Consider the following 21,388-nt stretch of genomic DNA (forward strand, 5'->3'; position numbering starts at 1 on the left):
CGGCGCGAGAGCATTTCATGCTCTTTTTTTTAAATGTTTTCTTTTTCTACATACAATCAATCAATGAAAATCATAAACAAAAATAATATAAAAAATTAAATAAATGCAAATAGAATTAAAAATCCAATCTTAAAACAAAGAAAAATTATTACAAATGATATTCAATTTTTCTTTTCTCACTTATTAATTAGCCGCTAGTAAAAATCCTAATATAATTATTATATATATTTATATATATGTATGACAAAAAAAATGATTTTTCTTTTTGTTTTCTTTACATCTAAAATTTAGCTTAAATATTTTTACTAATGCCATATGAAAAATTTATATTAAATGAATTTTGAATTGCAACTTTTTTTTTTGTAACGAACATAAAACAATTTCTCTCGATATAGAAATAAATTCTTGTTTTTAGGTTATTAACAAATCAAATAATACTTGAGAGAAATGAGGGCGTATTCTTAGGGCGTATATATAGATATATATGTATATATACATATACTATATAGATATTAATATTAAAAGTTTTGCCGCCTACACTTATAATAGGAATTTGCATTAATCTTGTTTCGCATTCATTTAGTTTTCCGCCGACGTTTACGATTACGGAGATCGAATCCCAAAAAAAATATATATGTATATATATATTGGTGTAGACACAAATTGGTGTGGCGTGGTGTAATGTGGTGAGTTGAGGATGTGGATACGGAGGATGTGCTGCTGCTGCTGCGGGGGTGAGGTGAAATATCCTAAAGAAAAGAGAAATCAAAGAAAATTAGTTGCAAATCGGATGAGATTTTGATCTTACTTACACTTTTAAGGCAGCCGCCTTGTCTATATCCCATATATATATATATATATCATATATGTAGGTTGTGCACTCTCCTTACACCCGATTTGTTAGATGAGTTTTGTCGCTACGTTTGGGCGGCGGCGGTGGTGGTCGTTTTTTACGCAAAGCAGCAGCTGCCTCATTTGTAGGAATCAGCTGCGGCATTATGGGACCAAGATGGGGTGGAGGTGATGCAACTGGAGCCATTGGTGTTGGTGTTGGAGGTGTTGCTGCTGCTGTTGGAGCCCCGGCAACAGCATTGCCATTCGTCTGGGCATGCACATTCTCGTAGAGGGCATTGTGGGCATACTCGTAGTGCTCCTGCACCCAGTGACTGACATTCGCCGTTTCGCGATAGTAATGCGACGAATTCGCACCCGAATTGAGATTATGGGCAGCCAGTAGATCCTCATTGTTGAAATCCCTAAAACCGAGCACCTCATGCGGCGTTGTGGCCGGCTCCAGCTTACATTTTTGGGCCACTTGCCATTTCTTGCGCATCACACGCTGCAGATCCTTGAGGAAGTCCCGTGGTGGATTCGATGCGGATTCCTGCAGACGCTTGGGTGACGTCACCTCAATGCTGCTGCAGCAACTGCTGCCATTGCTCTGCCTGGTGTTGGACGACAGACGCGAGAGATCAGTACGTGGTGGCAGCATTGGCCCCGGAGCGTATAGCTGAAATTGGCCAGAACTGGAGGAGTTCGAACTGAGCGATGTGCTGGGATTACGCTGTGGCAACACTGGCTCCGGTGAGCACATCTTTCGACGCAACAGCACCGGAGAGTCCGCAAAGGAGACCTTCTTTTGCACGGGCGGTGGCGGAGGCGGCGGTGCCAGCTGGCCACCAGGTCCCACATAATCTGGTGGTGCTTTATATGGCGGTGCTGCCTTCAGGATGACACCCTGTTGTTTCACTGCCGGTTTAATGGGCTTTGCTGGTACAGCGGGCGGTAGCGATCCATTGCTATTCGGCAGGCTCATCATCATAGGCTGTTGTTGTTGTTGTTGTGTGGATGGTAACATCGTGTGTACATCCGGTGGAAGTGGCAGGGCAGCAGCTGCCGTTGGCATTTGACCGGTGCTGGTATATGCCATCATCACTACCTCCTCTGGTGGTGGTGGCGGTGGCAATGAAGCCAAGGATAATTGCGATCCATAGACATCTTGCTCATCGTTGACCAATGCCGGCGGAGGCGGTGGCGGTGGCAGCGAATCCAATGACAATGTAGATGAACACATTAGCTCAGCATCCGACAATCCTGGTGGCGGCTTGGCGCATATACTGGGCGTGGGAGTGGGCGTTGAATTGCTGCTCGATGATGTTGACGAGTTACTGCCCTCCACTACATCGGCACGCTTGACGGCACCAACAACAACCACGGAATTGATTGCAGCAACAGCGCCAGCTGATCCAGCCGGCCGTCGCTTCAGTGTGCCACTGCCATTGCTTTCCTGCGATTTGCGACGACTATGTCGGCGAGTCAGTGTGCCACTTCTTTCCGGTGAACTGGCCAAATCGCCGCCAGAACTCTCACAAATCGTTATCTCGCCCACCTCCTTCAATTGGCGGGTCATTGTGGTTAATGGGAGATTCGGTTTCATCGACGGTTTCCGTTTGATGGTTCCCGTAGTGAATTCGGAATCGAATCCATTATTATCATCGGACAGGCAGCCACTGGAGCTGGAGCTGGAGGCACGGGATGTGCGGCCACTAGTCGAATTGGACATGCTACTTATGGCCGATGAAACGCTTCCACACTGCGATGGCACCGCTGACGAAATGCTACTAATCGACTCGCTACGCATCGAGGAGGCGAAACTCGACTGTGAGACACCATCGCCCAGACAGAGATCCTCCAGCAAAAGTTTGTAATTATGCCACAATTGTTTGCCGTATTTGCATATCCGAATTGCCGTCAACCAACGATCCAAAGTGGCCAGATCTTCGGCACATAACATTTTCAGCGAACGACACGATTTGCCCAGCGATGAATCCACCGCTGATTTAAAACCAAATGTATAATCTGTCGGTGATTTCCATTTCTTGCGCCATCCAAGACCCGTATAGACATTATGGCCATTGAACAGGGTTAGGCAGGCCAAGTCGCGAGTATTTTTGGTCTTCTCCTTAGGGAAGTAATATAGACCCGAGGACCGTAAGACAAAATGATAGCGTTTCCAGCCCTTTTTCGGATCTGCCTTCATATACAGTGGTCCATCCAATTGCAGTTGGGCATGCGGTGATTCAAAGAACTCTTCGAGAAGCATATGACGTGTCTGCTCATCATGCTGACAGCCTGGTGCCATCTGCGGACCCGGTAAATACATTTCGGGTTTGGCAAACAATGCCACCTTATCCTGACGCTGCTGGAAGAGCACACGGTTACCAGCATCTGAATTCCATGTCATTAGATTATCTACCAGCAATTCATGATCCTCGAAAAGGCGCTCTAGAAGGAAAACAAATTAGTTTCATCGTTCAGTTCTCATGATTTCGCCCCATTAAATCTTACCCATTTGTAGATCACCCAATTGCTCAACTAGAGACCAGTTGGGTTGCATTAGGACATGATTTTTATCGGCCAATAGACGGGTCACATGACCGCATACCATGCGTTCATCCACTAGCAGCGACTTGGATGCTCCATCGGCGGTAAAGGCTTTCACAAAGAGTCGTCGTATGGAGGCGCTTTCCAACTTTTGCAATGCCAATTGAATTTTAGCCGCTTTCGATATGCAATTGGAGGATGAGCCCCCATCCCCGCCCACCAATTGCCCTTGTAAATGATGATGTTGCACTTGTCGTAGCTTTTGAGCTGCCGCCGCAGCGGCCGCCTGCTGTTGTTGTTGCAATTGCTGTTGCTGTGACGATGTATTGGATGAGGCAGATGACTCGCTTGACAGCAGGGAAACCGTATCACTGAATGCCGAATCATTGTCCGGTGATTCAGTGCGTGGCTCTCGTGGTGACACCACGCCCATTGTAATACCCATAGTCATAGTGGTTGTTCCTACATTACCCGAGGGATGCATAATGAGTGATCCGGATCCGATTGTAGTAGCGTTGGTTGTGCTGCTGCTGTTGCTGGTAATTATGGAACCGGCAACAGCACCATTTTCCGAAATTCCCGAGGATGAGCAAGTGCTGACATCACCTGAAATGCTGCTATTCGTTCTCGAATGGGAACGCGAAGAGGCAGCCGAACCCGAGGCCGAACCAGAGCCAGAGGAGTGGACAGGCGGCGGTTGGGCAACATTAGGATTACAGCCAGGACTCGGTGGGACGCCTGCTGATGCTGCTGTCACCACGCCTGGCAGAAAGGATGCTTCACCATATTTTATTTGGGCCTCCAGCAGGGTTAGCTCTCCCAATATCTGATCCAATTCGGATTCTTGTGTATCCTCTAGATTAGCCATAGAAATGCGATAAGTATGGGATTTTGTATCCGCCTGGGATGTCTTTAGGGGACGATCACTGTATTTGCGCAATTTGACGGCGCCAGCACCGTAATTAGAGCAATCAATACCAACTGCACCACCAACTCCTACTCCCACACCTCCTCCAACTGCTGCGCCTCCTTCTCCAACGCTGGCACCTCCTCCGCTGCCAGCAACCAAAATTCCCGCAAGATTTATCTAAAAATATTATAAATTTAAAAAGAAAAATTATTAGTTAATAGCTTGGAAATCAATAAACGATCCTAACATGTCTTCTTCTTCTGCTTTAACATGGGGGACATTTGCTCATAATTGTTTGCAAAAATCATAACTTCACTCAATTTTATTCTGAATAATCTTAATTATAAGCAATAGAGAGAAATAATGTATAGGCAGTTTATCAATGTCGATATTTTTGTTCTACTATTTTTCGATCCAACAAAATAAACATTATAGTCATGCAGTTGCATTTACTTTTTCAGTTATTTCTTCAAATCGGTCAAGCTATATCATCAATGAGCTGAACAACTATTGCACTTGCAGCGCACAATCTTTTCATTTTAATCTACGTCAAAAACAAAGCGCAAGCAACAGGTGTATGCAGAATCGATAGAGCTTCGTTTTTTTGTTCGCCCTTTTTTTCGCAATTGATTAAGAAAATGAAAAATTAGTAATAATTACAAAGAGAATAAAAAGCGATATAATCAACATTAACAGAGACCCATTCACTTTTGGTACGTGCCGATGGACGTGTGGCGGATTAGCCCCCTCCCTACCCCCTACCCATCCGGACTGGGCAATTGCGTTTGCGATTACAGCTTGTCACCCCCTTTCTCCCCGCCACACTTTTAAAATCTTAATTTTTCTCTATCGCTCGCATTTTTTTGTCTCTCTCTCTCTCTCTCTTTCCGTTTATTTCTCTTTATGATATAATTACTAATGCCATCATGTGTGCTGGCTTAGCCGATAAAACTAGCCACTTCTCCCCTCAAATACACATACACACACACACATAGACACACACAGAGACACTTCGGTTGAGGCATTTGGCGTCTTTCCAAGATTAAAGACTGGGCAGCAATCCAGTCAAAGTCAGTCGTAGGAGCTTTAGCTTTTGGCAAGTGTTAAGTAATTTTCCAAGACATAAGTCACGTACTAACGACATAACGACGACATCCGAGAATCTCCTGAGACAAACGCAGAGACTGCAATTGTTGTAGTTGAGTTGAGAGAAAAGGCAACAACCGACAGACAGCAACTGACAACACAATGGGCATAAAAGCGGATGCAGGCAGGCTGGCTGGCTGCTATTCATTCAGTGTTTGCAGCAGCAGCTGATGTTGATCGTATCTACAATATGAATATTCCTCGTATTACCTATCCCTTTTTATCATTTCCCCTTTGCTCTGTCAAATTTCGTCATTATACTTAAGGCAATCTTTTAACTATTACCTTTTTCATGTTGTGAACTTAAAACCATAGAACGATTTCGTATTATCGGGGGGCTCATTTTATTAGATTAAGAATTTGTCAAAATTATCGAATCAATTCACAAGTTGGGGGTTATAAAGAGATGACCAGGTCTTCAGACCCCCAAGATTACTATGTACAGCTGTGTTCACAAAAATAGTAGCACATATGCCATGCTAATTTTTTATGTTTTAGCTCCCTTCAAAACCAAAATTTGTTTTAATTTTAACTTGTTTATAAATGAGAATTCTAAATTAATATGAATTCTATTCATATATATATATATCCACTTTCAAATCAGAGAACATCTGAATGAGTCAGAGTATTGGGAAGTCTTTTTTACATTTTGAAGGACAGCAGCAATAATTAATGGTGGATGATGGCCCTTTGCGCCCTCTTATTACCCACACTATCAGTCCTTGTGCAATGCACCACGACGGCCACCAACAACAACAGCAGCAGCAACATCGGCAACAGCGGCAACATCAGCGGCGGCAACTGATTAGAGTCAAAAGGAAGGTTAAACGAGGCCATTCTACTAAATTATATATATAGTGGGGAGGAAATATCATCTCATTGCCGTTGTTTGGAATATTCAAAAATATGCGTTGATTTATGGATACGACTACAACAACACACATTTTTGTATTATTACAAGTGATTTCTTGTGGAAATTCTACCTCAATTCATCTCTCTATCCCCCTCTATCTCTCTCTCTCTCTCGTTGAGTGTGTGTGTTCATTTTGTCACAAAGTTCAATGACAGTTATAACAACAACAACAATTCTAATTGAGTTGCATTGACAAACAGTAGACCAAAATCCACTAAATGGTGGTAAAAGAGGAAGAGAAAGATGACGATGATTAAAGGGAGGTGAGCGCAGAGGTGGGGAAAGGGCGCCATACACACGTTGGAAAAACGACCACCAACCGCACAGACACAGAAAGAGAAGTTCTACAGCATTTAAAGATTTGTTTGCAGTTAGTTTACGAGTTGTTTATATTGTGTCTTTGGCTATTTGTCCAGGTCTAGGGTCCACCAGTCGGTTACCCGTTGTTGGTCTTTGGTCATGGTTTCCCTCCATCCCTGTCTCTCTCTCTCTCTCTTGCTTTCTCTGTGGGATTGCAACAGCATCTTGATTCACAGTCTCGCAACAAAGTGCCATGTATAATATTTTGTGTACATACAATTCTTTTTTACCACTCTATCTTTGGAATTTTAAAAGTTGTTGTCCATCAGTAGAGAAATAACTACCGTCAGTTTCATTCTATCTCACTCTCTATACAGCTCTCTTTCTCTCTACATAAACTTTGAACCATATTGGATAATTATAGAACTGCTCGACTTTTAGTGGTCCTTTCAGAACAAGTGTGTAGATACTTTTGTGTGGACTCAATTTAATTAGGATCTAAATGAATTAATATAACTTCATTACTTAGTTCAGCTTAGTATTTTGGCTTTAAAGTTTAAACATAAATATATTGTTATAAATTGCCTACTAGCTTTAGCGACTTAACTTAATAAAGTAAGATAATTTACTATCCATATTATTTCCCTAAAAGAAACTCAAAGGTTACTCCTAAGCATAACTATTTGTGAAATAACTACAAAATTCGAAGGGAAAGAAACTAAAAAAGTATTGGATATTAAAGTTACAATGTTGAAAGAAATAATAGAAACAGCAATTACCTTAACCTTAATGATCATAAAATGCAACTTCTTATCTAAATTCTATAAAACATACAAAAATAATCAATGTATTCCTTGATTTGCCTCCGCTTTTTAAGTCAATTTTGATCAATTTATTTCAAGCTAAACACATTTCATGTATGGGAACTTTCGTTAATTAAATGATCTTCCAATTGTGGGAAAAAAAGGGGGTCCAAGTAAATCTCACCTTTGGGAAGAGGGGTAAAAATCTGCTCATAGATTTCCCCCATTTGGGTTTAATGAACAAATAAAAATTTGCAACTTTAAAAGTAAGATATATAAACCTTTTGATCAAACCAATTGAAAAGTTTTTATTTTTTGTTATTTATCAAATAATCGATTGAGGACTTTGATGATTTTGGCCCCGATGGCGCCTACTAAACTTAACTTAATTCAAGTTTTTCTCACAAGATTTTTGTTTATTTTTTTTATTTGGTTTAGGAAAACAGAATACAACACAATATTCAGATTTCTTTCTTTATATCTTGTACAAAAATGTGGAAACTTAAAAATTTGTTCACAATAAAATAGATCTTAATCTTCATATTCAGAGTGTTTAGCTTCTCTAGTTGCAGTCTAATCTCTTATATTTGACTCGATAGAGTCACACTTGAATTCTGAATATATTAACGTTTGTATATAGTTCAATTATTGTTAGTTGTCAGTTGTCGTCGTGGTTCACCTTCAAAGATTTCAACTTGATGAATGTTAATTGTTGATGTATATATATGCAAATTGCCATTTAGCATTCAAAATACTTAATTATAGTATGTCTCTTGTAGTAGACATTTGTGTAACATAGCATTAAACAAAACGACTTGGCTAAAAGGCGGAAAAATATAAGTAGGTATATGTTGCTCTAAATATGACCTAACCCAACCAACACTGAAGGAACTAAACCTTTATCTTATCTGGAAGCACTACTAGCTACTACTTACACTTATCTAAACCCTAACATGACCTACTCAACTGAATAACCGAGTTTTGCTTGCATGTTGTATAAACATATTCCCTCTACGCGAATGAGGGATACTGAGGGAACTTTTAAGCTAATTGAAGTAGTTGGGGAGTCTTTCGAGCTTAATTACATTTACTTCATGGTCATAATCGTAATAACAATTTCAACAATTAAGCAAAAAGCGACCAAAGGAAAGGAAAAACTAACACAAACTAGACTAACACTAAAACTTCTAACTTCTTCTTCTAATGACGTCAGGGTTTGGTGGTTTCGTTTTCTGTTTTCTTCTGGGAATGAGTCCTACTACTACTAAACGCAACATGTCCGCCCATTTATACCTTTTTACTCATTTCATTTAAGGCATCAAAAAAATAAATAAATATATATGTATATAAATATTTTCATGTTTGTGGACATTTAAAGCAACTTCCGCAGTCGATTAATAAAACTAAACAACGTGTCGCGCAAGTGCCGAAAACTTTCATGCAGAGTAAGAGAGAGAGAGGGAAAGAAACCTAAACTAATACATTAAATTAATTTTTTGATGGCACACAGTACAACAACAACAACAACAACAACAACAACAACAAACAACACGCCATGGGGCCCTTAAAAAGCGTATACTTTGGTGTTCCTTTTGGCAAATTTGTCGCTCATAAAACTTTTGCGCAGATGGAATACGAAACGAACGATATATATGTATGTATATATATACAAAAAATGATAACCCTCCCGTCCGACCATCAAAAAAGATTCACTATTGTTGTTGTTGCTGGTTCGTTAAACAATCTAATTGGACTTGGTCGGTCTTGCGATTCTTTTTCAAGGCACACTACTCTACGCTACTCCATGCGATGCAATATAAGTAAGATGGAAGGTCGCGAATGAAAAAAACTACATACATATATGGAAAGGAAGTGACTGATAAGAATCCGTCTCAGACCATACTTAATGTCTAATTATAATACTTTAATTATTTTTATAAATATAGATTTATATAGCATCAACTATAAAACAGAATATCAATGATAAAAAAAAGAACATCCAGTTTTTTGTCTTTCGAAATAAATTCCATTAAAAAGCTGGCGATTTGAAATGGAAATTAGTATGTACATGTCTTCACGTTATCGATGTACGAAAAAAAAGTATCCCGTTCCATTTGATCATGAGGGTGCAAGGGAGAGGGAACTACAGACAAACTCGTAGTCTCTTTGGCTAATACAAATCCACCTAACACTGACACAAACGGAATAACACTATTATGTAATTTAAAAACTTTTGATAGAATTAACTATAAACGATTCAAATATTACTAAAAAGTTCATAAAAATCACCCAAACTTATTGGCATCCTTCGAAACTTATTGGCATCCTTTTCAATACATTTGGCGGAATCGGCTTAAAACTTAACCGAACGAAAAATCATCGTTTATTAAATGCTTTGCCAAATAGATGGGCTTGATCGATCAGGAAATACTCTTCTGTTATGGTAATAATTCTCGTTAACTTATTTTAGAAACTCAATCAAGACTCAGGAAACAATTATAAGAACTTCTTCACAGTATGTAAATATATTTAACAAGTGTTTTTCATTTGATCAAACTTCGAATCATTAAACTCATTAAATCAACCAAAAACATCTGCTATACATATACATACGGGGAATGAAAGAAATCTGCAACGCCATTTTAAAGATTACCCATTCCACAGACAACAAACATACACAAAGTGGAATGGAGTGGAAGACGTTTCCTTATTTCCTTAAGGACCGACGTTGTTGTTGCTGTTCGTTGGCTCGTGCAGCCGGCAAACGACGCGTGTCCTTAACAGGCAGACAGACACACACACACACAACAATATAAATCGTATAGGGTCGAGGTTTTGCTTTTTTTTGTTTTTGGGGTTACAAATGCTCATACTCAGAAAGTAAGAAAACAAAAGGAGCTGGCTCTGGCTGGCTACATTTTGCACCTGCCACGGACGAAACGAACACAGCATGTCCAAAATGACGTCGATGGTGACTCACTCCACTCTGATAATAAGATCAAGATAACCAACGTAGCCAACAGATGCGTTTTGAGTACTTTCAAGTTACTCGCTCGCCCTTTCTATCACACTCATAGACTCAGTCTAGAGAGTTAGAGCTCTAGAGAAAAAGGTCGTCATCGGTGGTTGTTGTAGGTGAGTGAGGGCCTTCTCGTTTTTCAGATATTTGAAACTTGCAGGTCTCTCTTTAAAATTCAGGGGTTGCTTCTTGCTTGAAAAGATCTTCTACATCATCATCATCAATCACTTGTTGATACAGTAGTCGAGAACTGAAGGGGGAAAGCAAACCCAAAAGGTTCAACCATTTCTTACAAGCATTATAAATCATACAGAAACATATGATTAGTTTATGTACGTACGTACTTACTTTCCGCTTTTCCCTTTCTCCTTCCTCTTTACACTTGATTTTTGACAAATTTATATTGCATCTCAATTCAATTGGGAAATGGAAGGCCGAGAGAGAGAGAGAGAGAGAGACACTAAAATGAATGTTTCAAATTTCCAAATTTTTAAAGACTTTTTATTAGACCCAAGGGTCAAAGTTTTTCAATTGATGTCAACTTTGTTTTTCTACCTGATATTTTCCCCTCCTCTGGCCTTATAGATCCTGCACTGTCTTAAATACAAAGGTTTTTACTAGAGATAAAGCATTCCCAATGAAAATCATGTCAAATATCTAAATGATATTTCAAAGGAAACACTAAAATAAAAATCAGAAAAAAAAATTCCTTTGAAGAATCATTTAAAGAAATCCATCATAAATTTTGGGAAATTTATTTTCCAATTGCCTTTGATCTAATCAATTTGCATTATAATTGGTAAAACAATTTTTAACAAATTACTAGTTTGTTACAGTAGTTTTTTTTATGCCCCCGCAGACAATTTTGTTTGCTGTTTTTATTTTTTTTATTTTGTGTGTACCAATTAGATAGACAAGGAATGCGGAACCGACAAAGATCATAAAAAACAAAAGAAAATTGCCATAAAACGATTATATAGATATATTATATAGAAGCATTGTTTAAATTGTTTGATTTATGTTGCGGGACACTTTAGTCGCCAAGCTAAATGACTGCACTTAATTAGGAAGAAACATTTTGTGATATAATGCAGTTTTTTTTTTTATTTGTGTGAAAGACAAATTAAAAAAAAAATATCAAAGAAGCTAACTTCGGCTATGCCGAAGTTTATATACCCTTGCAGTATACTTGGCAATAATATTTTTCCTTTTTGAAATTTCTTTCCCTGCAACTCAATTCATCAATACACAAACAAAATATTATTTCTCTTTTTACCACAAGTTTTTCTTCTTCCATCATTTTCTAAGCAAAGCACGGCACGCATACACATACAGTTCATGTAGCGTTGCGTCTGTGTGTGTATGCGTGTGCTCTGTTGATTTGATGATGGCAGTAGTAGGCAGCAAGCAGCGCTGCCGGCAGCGTTTGAACCGATTTATATTGACTGTAACTTGTGTTCTATTTATCGGATCAGATTCAAATTTTGGGATCTGAGATTTTATATCTATTACTATCATATTGGTTTCATGGGGATACTCCAATTTTTGCAAAAATGTTTCTTCTAGAGCTATATGATATAGTGGTCCCGGGTAAAAAAAAGCTCCCAAAAAAAATTTCATCCCGATAGCTCTTAAGATGGCTGAGTAAAACGCGTACGCACCGACGGACAGACGGACAGACGGTCAGACGGACAGACGGACATGGCTATATCGACTTAGCTTCTCATGCTGATCAAGAATATATATACTTTATGGGGTCGGAAACGTCTCCTTCTGTGCGTTACAAACATCTGACCAATTTTATAATACCCTCTGCAAGGGTATAATGAATTAAGTAAGTCGTCTCACCGACTTCCGTATACCATGCACCAAGTAAAACAAATATTTTCAATTCTTTAAAAACAAAAGTACCTAAAGTTCTGTTTACATGCTGCTTAGTAAGCATATCTCGCTATCTCTCTCACTCTTACAGCACTGCAGCGCCGCCATCGGGCAAATCCGCATAGATTACATAGTGAAAAACGTTTAGACGCATAACTTGGCTATTCTCACTCGAATTTTATTGATATTTGTTACATAGCTGGAAATTATAGTCCGATTTTAATCGCATTAGGTATAAAATTGCGGGATATAATTAGTTTTCTTTAAATTACATGGGCGTGGCAATAGTTTTAAAATTTAAATACATTTAAACACCTTAGATACTTCAAGAGTCTACGTATCAAAATTGGTGACTATTACTCTTATATTCTCCGAGTTCTAGTTGTTCTTACAGGCGGACGGCCGGACGGACGGGCATGACTAGATCGACTTGGCTGTTGATCCTGATCAAGAATAAATATACTTTATGGAATTCAAGGAAAAGCTTCGTTCTGCCTGTTTCATACATTTTGTCGATTTTAATATGCCATTTCACACTTTGGGTGCATGGTATAAAAAGAAACATCGAATGGCTGCGAGAAATTTATATTCAGAGAGTTAGAAGTTAGGAATTTGAAATTTTATCTAATTTCTCTATTCCTTCAATTAGTTCTCACAGAGTTCAATGCGCTAAATGAGACTCGGAGGCAAATATGTGTGTGTGTGTGTGTGTGTGTGTGTGTGTGTGTGTGTGTGTGTGAGTGTGTGTGCGTGTGTGTGCGTGTGTGTGTGTTTGTGGCAAAATGCAATCTATTAGCAAAATTGGGTCACTGCACGCCCACTTGGTAACACAACTCAGACCCGCTTCGCTCCGATCTGATCCGATTCGAGCCGATCCAAATCCGCATAGCCACAAGCCACCGACACATCCAACAAATGACGAACGCACCGACCCACCGACCGACCGACAGACAGACCACATGCGAGTCAGTCAGTTTTTATTTTTCTATGTTTAAATATAATTTACAAATTGTAACAGACGCCCACAGTAGTGACAAGCACAAGAAACGGAAAACCTGAGAAGGAGATGGTACGAGATGAAGATGACGATGAAGAAGGCAATAGAAAAGAGGGCAGCAGCATTTAAAAGAGGAGAGGAGGGAAAAAAATTGAAAAACCACAAAACTAAAAATACAAAAAGGGAAACTATAAAAATTCTGCGCTAATTTTCGAAAATAAACGAAAGCAAAATACTCAATAAAAGATCATATTAAGCCAAAAGAAGACACATGAATAAGTCTTTTCAACTAACCCTATTTCCTTTAGACTTTCCCTAAGTAAAATCACGTATTGGTGCATTAATAAACTAATTTTGACTGATAGATATAGGCAAAAAATTTATTGGATTTAGCGAAAGGATGGTCCAATGAGATGGAAAAGATTCTCAAATATTTCTCATATACACTTATAAGTGTCCTGAAGGACTGCACGTCCTCCACTTATTTCAGTCCCGCACTGAGTAAGGGTATTAATTAAGTCGATTCGAAATGTTTTGATCATCTTTTTTTGTTTCCTTTGGCAATTGGTTGGTTGGGTTCCCTTCACTTCTCAATATTCTCAGTGTGTTATAACATAAATGTACTGCAGGGTCACCCTATAATGCGGTAGGGTGAGTGACAGTGAGAAGCGGGGGAGGGGAGAAATAATGGAATGGAGAAAAGAGCATGAGAGTATGTAGAACTGAAGCGAAGCAGAACCAACCGATAGGATAGACAGCAGCAGATAGCAACATATACACACATATACATATATACATACATGAGTATGTGTGCTTGTATGTTTGTATGTGTACATAAATTGACAAGGGCTTGAGGGGGGGAGGACGGAACCAAAGAATTGGAGGGGAAAACGAAACGAGCAGAGTGAAGTGTATTGGTGGAAGGGGGAGGGGAGGGGAACGACGATGCGCGACAAAGCGTTTTCGTGTGAAGCAACAAGCCCCAAGTACATCATTTCGAAATGAATATGGCGACAAAAGAATTTCAAATATGTATGCATGTGTGTGTGTGTGTGTGTGTGCGTGTATGTGTGTGTTGTAAATGTAAACCCATGTGTGCGTATGCCGTTCATTACATTTTTCCCCCTACTCCTACTTCTACTCCTCCACTCAATTTTGGTTCCTAAACGGAAACAAGCGATAATAAAATATTTTACAGTAACAACAACAACAAAAGCTAAGCAAAAACAAAAAAATTCAAATAAGCAGCATAAATATATACAGTCAACGTCGCTGCTAACAGTAGCAGCGCAGCAGCAGCACAAAATATACATACATATATGGATTTTGTCGCATGCAGTTTTTCGAAAATGAAATGAAATATGAGGGAAATGAAGTAAAAGAAAGAGAGCAAAAGCAACGAACCATGTAATAAGAGAATCATAAAAAAGTAAAGCACTGAAAATCCAGCATCCCAAACTTTATGTGGAGACAGAGGAACACGACAGCAAATGACAAAAGTTTTGCCCGATTTTCAAATTTTTCAATACCCTTGACTTCTGAATAGTTAAATAAAAACAGGGTGACCCATTTAAGAAATGCATATCTAGTTAGCTACAGTGGCGGCAATTAACTTAAGACATACGATTTTTACTTCTTTCTAAATTTTTTTTTAGCGACTGTACAAATATTGCAATCGAAGTTGGTCTTATTGTTAATATAAGGAATTTGGTTTCGGCAGAATAAAAAAAAAAAGACCTATCTCAAATTGTTTAAATTTTTACATCAACTAATTGTATTTATTTTTTTTATTTATATAATTGTAAAAAAAAATTAATTCTAGATTACAAATAAGTGTGAGAAAACCAGAGCAACAAAGGCCTTCAGGCTTATGGTTTGTTCATTCTCTTATATTGAGCTTATTTTTTAATTTTATATACATCAACTAATGATTCTAAATGAACGAAGAATTAATTGAAATTCCATATTCTAAAATGTATGTATATTTGATTAAAATCGACTAACAATAAAATAAGATATAAGAGGGAAGATATTTAAGCAAGACGGTCCAAAAATATCTTACGTCTCTCTCGCACTCTCTCTACCTCTACTAAGAAGAGGACAAAGAACTATAGCCGGGTATGCTTTCACTTGTTGTGTAGTGTATAAAAAACGTTGTAGCCAAAGCTCAAAGCATTGAAACAAGAACAACAAAGCGACCGCAAAGAATAGCAGCAACAACAATAATATGCTACAGGAGAGGGAAAGGGGGATAACTGTGCGGCTCCAACGATTGCGCGTAAAGCAGACCGACCATGTGCAAAAGTTACACACATCTATGTATGTGTGTATGTGTGTGTGTGGGGGGAAGCTGCCGGCAAATGTCCGCGATAGGCGGCAACGGCGACAGCGGCTGATTTACTTTTTTTTTATATGCCGCAACACACAAGAAGTACAAGAAGAAGAAGAGCCAGCAGCAGGGAAAAGCACAGTGGGCCAAGGCAAGTCAAAAGATTTACGAAATCCAAAAGTAATATAAAGTCAAGTGGGCGGAGGATAAATTGCAACATACAATCATATTCATATACATACACATACATATGTATGTACATATGTACATATGTTTCTAAGTATAAACATACATACATCAATAATCGAGTTGAATAATGTTTAAATATACATACTTACATATGTATGTATATATAATGCAACTAAAGTGCAAATTTTTTGGATTATATTTATAATCGGGTCTTGACATTAGTTTTCATGTTATTTATTATTTATTATATGAACATACAAAACTAAATAGTTTAAAAAGTCTGTACATATATCATGGGTTGATGCATTTTATTATCAAGATGACCTAAAATCATAAAAGATATACACACACATTTTGATAAGAAAACTAGGTAAAACTAAGCTACAGTCATGGACAAAAATATTGGCAATGTGTGTCTCTCGCTCGATTTAAGCACACATATTATAAATTATAAACAATATTAATATTTTAATAATCATTACATAAGTATGCACAAAAAGGAAAATTCTACAGATTTTATTTTCTAATCAGTGTACATTTTTTAAGAATATACATACATACATATGTACATATGTGTACTTTTTGTGTAAGACAATAATCATCAATCATCTTGATAGAACGTTTCTAGGAAACTTAGTCACACTATGCATTCTCATTTTTTGCCAAATGCACTCGCTCTCACTCTCTCCTATGCTCTCCTACTCTCTTTGTTTATTAAGGAAAGAGTAGAGCTCGCATGTAAAAGGGTACATATACATATACCATTTACCGTATGGTTTTAGTGCGTATTCTATGGGCAAATGTAATTAAAAAGAGTTGAGCAAATATTTGACGAACGTGCAGAGGCAAAGAGAAAGTAAGAGAAGAAGAAGAAAAATCAAAAGAGTTGGAGAAGGATTTAGCCAAGTCAGCACTGAGCACTGAGGGTGGATGCCATAAAATAGAAGAAGAAGAAGCACCAATGAATGAATGAATGACGCACCTATGACGATGACTAAAACTGGCTAGGATGATGGTGGAAAAAGCCGGCTATGTCTACAGTTATCGTGAATGAAGGCCATCCACTTATGAGAGAGAAAGAGTGCGAAAAATAAGTAAAAGTATTGAATGAAGTAAGGCAAACTACGCAGAGAGCTCTAAATAATTGGCATAGAGGAGGGGAATACAACAACTTTGGATGATGTAAACAAATAATAAAAACACTATATTGCCTCCCGCCTACAACTGTTTACTCCTCCTCCATCTTCTCAACGCTAAAAGCCAAATAAACTGCTGGCAATGCAACAAACAGACCAAAATGAAAGACAAAAGCAAAAACGCATTAAAATTAACTGCCAAAAGAAAAACAAACAACAACAAAAACGACAGCAACTTTCCAGTGTTTTATTCCCTTTTCTTCTTCACAGTGAAGGTTGAGTTTTGGGGCGTTGGGGGGTGGTTGCGCGAACACAGATGGATTTCGATCAAGAGGGAAGAAGATGGTATTTCATATTATTGTTTTTCTCTTACCAGACGTCGTCGTTTACGTCAATTTTATTTCGATTGCTTCCCGCTGTTAGGTTTACTCCCTCCTCTTGTTTCTCCTACGCTTCAATGTTATATACATATGGCTCTCGCTCTCTATCTCTCTCTCTGTTTCTCTTAATTAAAAAAGGCACTTTTAATTATTGCTTTATTTGTATACTTTTCTTGTGTTTTGTTGCTATATGTAGTAGAAACAGAAGTTACAGGCAGGACAGCCTTTTGTTATTCACTCCTTTTTGTTTTTGGTATAAGGAACTCACACTCAAAAAAATAATAAAAACAACAACTAAGTAACGGTATATATGTACTTCGTTGCGACGAATCGCGAATTACTACAATTACATGTATAAATTATATTAAATAAACACAAGTTAGTTAGTTTCGACACGTTTTTTTTTGCACAATGCGTTTTATTATTATTTCGGTTTTATTTTGAACAAACGTTTCGGGTTTTTATGTACGTAATTTCGTGTCGTGTCGTGTTGTTTTCCGTTTTGAAAAACGAAACGTTCGTCCGCTACGCGCCGCGAAATGTAAATGCGGGCGGTTTGCTCATTTTTGAGCGCACGTTTGTGTGTTCATTTGCCGAGGGCTGCCAACTAGTTTTCGGGCCAACAACAGTTGGCAGCTCTAAGCGAAGCACACAGCGTTAGACAAATGTATGCAGGAAGAAAGAAAGGAAGAAAGGAGGACGGTGAAGGTGAGCTGCGTTTGGATGCGTTTTTGGTTTGAATAAATTTGACACGCACTCGCGCGGCGGGTTACAAACAAAAACTCGCATGTCCTGCTGTTTTATCCTTGAGGTGGGACAGAAGAATGGCAAACAACAACACTCACATGTACACATTACAAGAAACCCAAGTGTTTGTGTGTGTGTGTATGCATGGAGAATTATGCGTCACGTAATTGCAGTTAAATTTTATTTTATTGCAAGCACGTAGCAAAAGAAACTAAAACGGAATTACAAGAAACAGCAACCACTATAGCAAAAAGACAACGAATATTCGATTCCCTTTCATATAGTCACAAAATATTTGGCAATAGTTAACAAATATCTTTGGATTCAATTAATGAAACTTTCCAATCCAAATTATAGACGGCTTTATATTGTGGCCCTTAACCACATTATTAAAGGAGACATGACTAAAGATAAGTACTCGAGGAATTGCAGTGCATTTACCAGGAGGCAACGACAAAGAGAAGCAGCAACAACAACAACTGTTGCGCTGTTGTTTTTGTATTTGTCCATCAACACGCCAACCATGTCTTTATACCCTCTTCTACCCAACACGAATTTGAGCATAAAAGGGTATATTAATGACAAACAAAAGAAAACACTCGTAATAGGACCCCGTACATAATAAATTTAAATAATGTTTTGATTTTTAGATGGCACATTACATGAAAAATATAAAACGCAAATAAAGAGATTTTAGGGTATGTTTTAAGTCGGAGCCGCTGCGACCTTTGTCTTTTAGAATTGCTTCATTTTTAATGTTCTCTTTCTTTACTTGCTTGTATAAACAATTTACAATAATTTCTTGAACTTTTTTCACGGGCTCTTCTGTGTCTCTTCTATCTATACATATATCTTTCTCTTTTGTTGTTGTTGTTGTTGTGTAGAATTTATGCACGGTGAAAGTAATGGGCAAAAAGAGAGAAATGGAAAAGATCCAAAAGGGAATTGCGGGCAGGGGGAGGTTGAGGAAGAACTGGCAAAGTTAGTACAAACAGCACTTAATGTGTCGGCACTTTGTTGCCGCCTGCTGCTTCTGTTGTTCTGTTTTGGTTTTGGTCCGGAGTTCGGACTACGGCGAGATGAAATGGAATGAGATGAGGCTGAGATAAAATGAGATGAAATTAATCATCATCATCATACAACAAACACACACACACAGACAGAGATCTGTGATTCATTTTTCCAATTGGCCTTCTGAATACGCAGTTTTCATTTTTGTTTAATGGAAAAGTCAATTGAATTAATAATGCATACACACTATATGTACATACATACATACATATGTATACAATATGCTGTTACCACGCCCCCTCATCACCCCAAACAACCATCACAAACTCTCTGAAGGAGGAATCTAATAAGAAAGAAAAACCAATAAACTGCAATACATTGGAAATTTTGTGTGTGGGAGCGAATTATGAAGTTAAAAAGAAATGAGAGACCCAGTAGGAATATGGAACTGCACGAACTGAAGACCCCATTAATATGTGTAAAACTTTATCAGTTCCCTGTTCGCATACATACATATGTATGTACCTAGAAAATAATTATACATTTATTTTGTTTAATTTTTTTTCAAAGAATCATTGGCAATACGTTTTAATTACATGAGATCAGTGAGTTGAAACTGCGTTGCAAAATGATAAATATCTCATTCCAACATAAATATATACGATATACACATACATACATATGTTGGCTATGATGATGGAATATGACAATTTCCGATTGGGTACTTACATTTGTTGCTGTCGTTGTAGTTGTTTCCCCAAGGCAATTTAAAGTAGTTTGTTGTTGTTGTTGCTGTTGCTGGAGTAAGCGCTGCTGTTGAAGATGTAGTTGTTGTTGTTGCTGTTGTAGGAGTTGCTGTTGGGCAGCCAGACCACCACAATCCATATTACAACAAGAGTCTTGCGGCGTGGGGGTAAAGGGGCAATGAGAGAGGCAAGTCTACGTAGGCGGAGGAATTATGGGAAACCGACAACGAAACGAGAGGACGAACTGCAGCTTACTCTCTCTCTCTTACACACTCTCTTGATGGCTCGTTCGCTACAAGTTTTGATCGCTTTGTAGTTGCTCTTGTTGTTGTTATTGTTGTAGCTGTAGTTTAGCAATAAAATTCCAGTAATTTTCTTTGTTTTTCGTTAATTCGTTTTAAATTTCAGAATATATATATGTATATATGTATGTACATATACTTCTTTTTGTTAAGTTTGCATTTTGACTTTGTTGCAATTTTGTTATTGGCCTTTCCTTTTGGCCTGAAGCTGCTGCGTAGGCGAAGTAATGGAACGAACGAATTGGAACGACGACATATGCAATTCTCTCTTGCTCTCTTTCACTCTCTTTCTGTCGCTCTATCTTCCCCACTTCCACACTCTTCTTTCTTCAACACCGAACTGCAACTTGCATTTATTTCTTCATTTCATATGTCTTCCTCCTTCGATTCTTCTCATTGACAATTTTAAAACTTTTCTTTGTTTTTTTAAGCATTAGTTAATGTTTATTAATTGGTGTGGTTGTTGTTGTTGCTGCTGCTGCAACTGCATATTGACCAGCATTATTAAACATCACTCTCCACCCTTCTTTCACACTCTTTCTCATCACAACTTTGATTCAACTTATTTATATGTATTAACTTTTGAACACCACCAAAAAAAATATGATTATTGTCCAATTTGTTGTTATATGGCGGCGACAATCGTTGCATTAGTAAACAAAAAAAAAAATTAACTGAACAGGACTAATATAGGAAAACTAAATAAGAAAACTCGTTTGTATTTCCATTGAAGGGGGAGAACTACGAGAAATTCGTGCGTAAAATTTTCGTGAAAAACGCCCCGCCCGCGCCGCACTACAATTGTGTGACCGTTGTTGGAAAATTTAAAAATACCAAAAATAAGGAAACACTTTACCGTGACTGGTGAACAGTTCAGCTGGTATTGTATCGGTAACAGTTTAAGTGATAAATAAATAATGGTCACATTCAGCTTATAAATAAAAGCTCAATTTGGAATTTAAATAATAACACATTTGTTCATACTTAAAAACTGAATTTCAATTTGTAAATGTTTTTTTTTATGGAAAACACAGATGATAATCATTCGAGAATATTTGAGTTTTCGAATACTATGCGAGATTCTGTTTCCTCCGTACTGTGCAAAAATTTACGAATATATGTGCAAATATAGTGATATCAAAATGAAGTACATTATTTAATGTACTGATATTGTAACTACTGAGTTACAACAGTA

The 21,388-nt window shown here is 38.0% G+C and overlaps 1 protein-coding gene across 1 annotated transcript; it reads right to left on the reverse strand.

Moving 5' to 3' along the window:
* Window positions 1–328: 328 nt before the first annotated feature.
* Window positions 329–20,993, reverse strand: LOC6644810 (ras-associated and pleckstrin homology domains-containing protein 1). The gene is made up of 4 exons (XM_002067252.4): window positions 19,875–20,993; window positions 3,349–4,471; window positions 813–3,285; window positions 329–749 (listed from the first exon to the last, which is right to left on the reverse strand). The coding sequence occupies exons 1-3, from the start codon at window positions 20,028–20,030 to the stop codon at window positions 887–889; spliced, it is 3,678 nt and encodes a 1,225-aa protein (XP_002067288.3). The 5' UTR covers window positions 20,031–20,993; the 3' UTR covers window positions 329–749; window positions 813–886.
* Between the last annotated feature and the right edge of the window lie 395 nt (window positions 20,994–21,388).

This window comes from Drosophila willistoni, assembly GCF_018902025.1.
Source record: "Drosophila willistoni isolate 14030-0811.24 chromosome XL unlocalized genomic scaffold, UCI_dwil_1.1 Seg142, whole genome shotgun sequence".
Classification (NCBI taxonomy): Eukaryota; Metazoa; Arthropoda; class Insecta; order Diptera; family Drosophilidae; genus Drosophila; species Drosophila willistoni.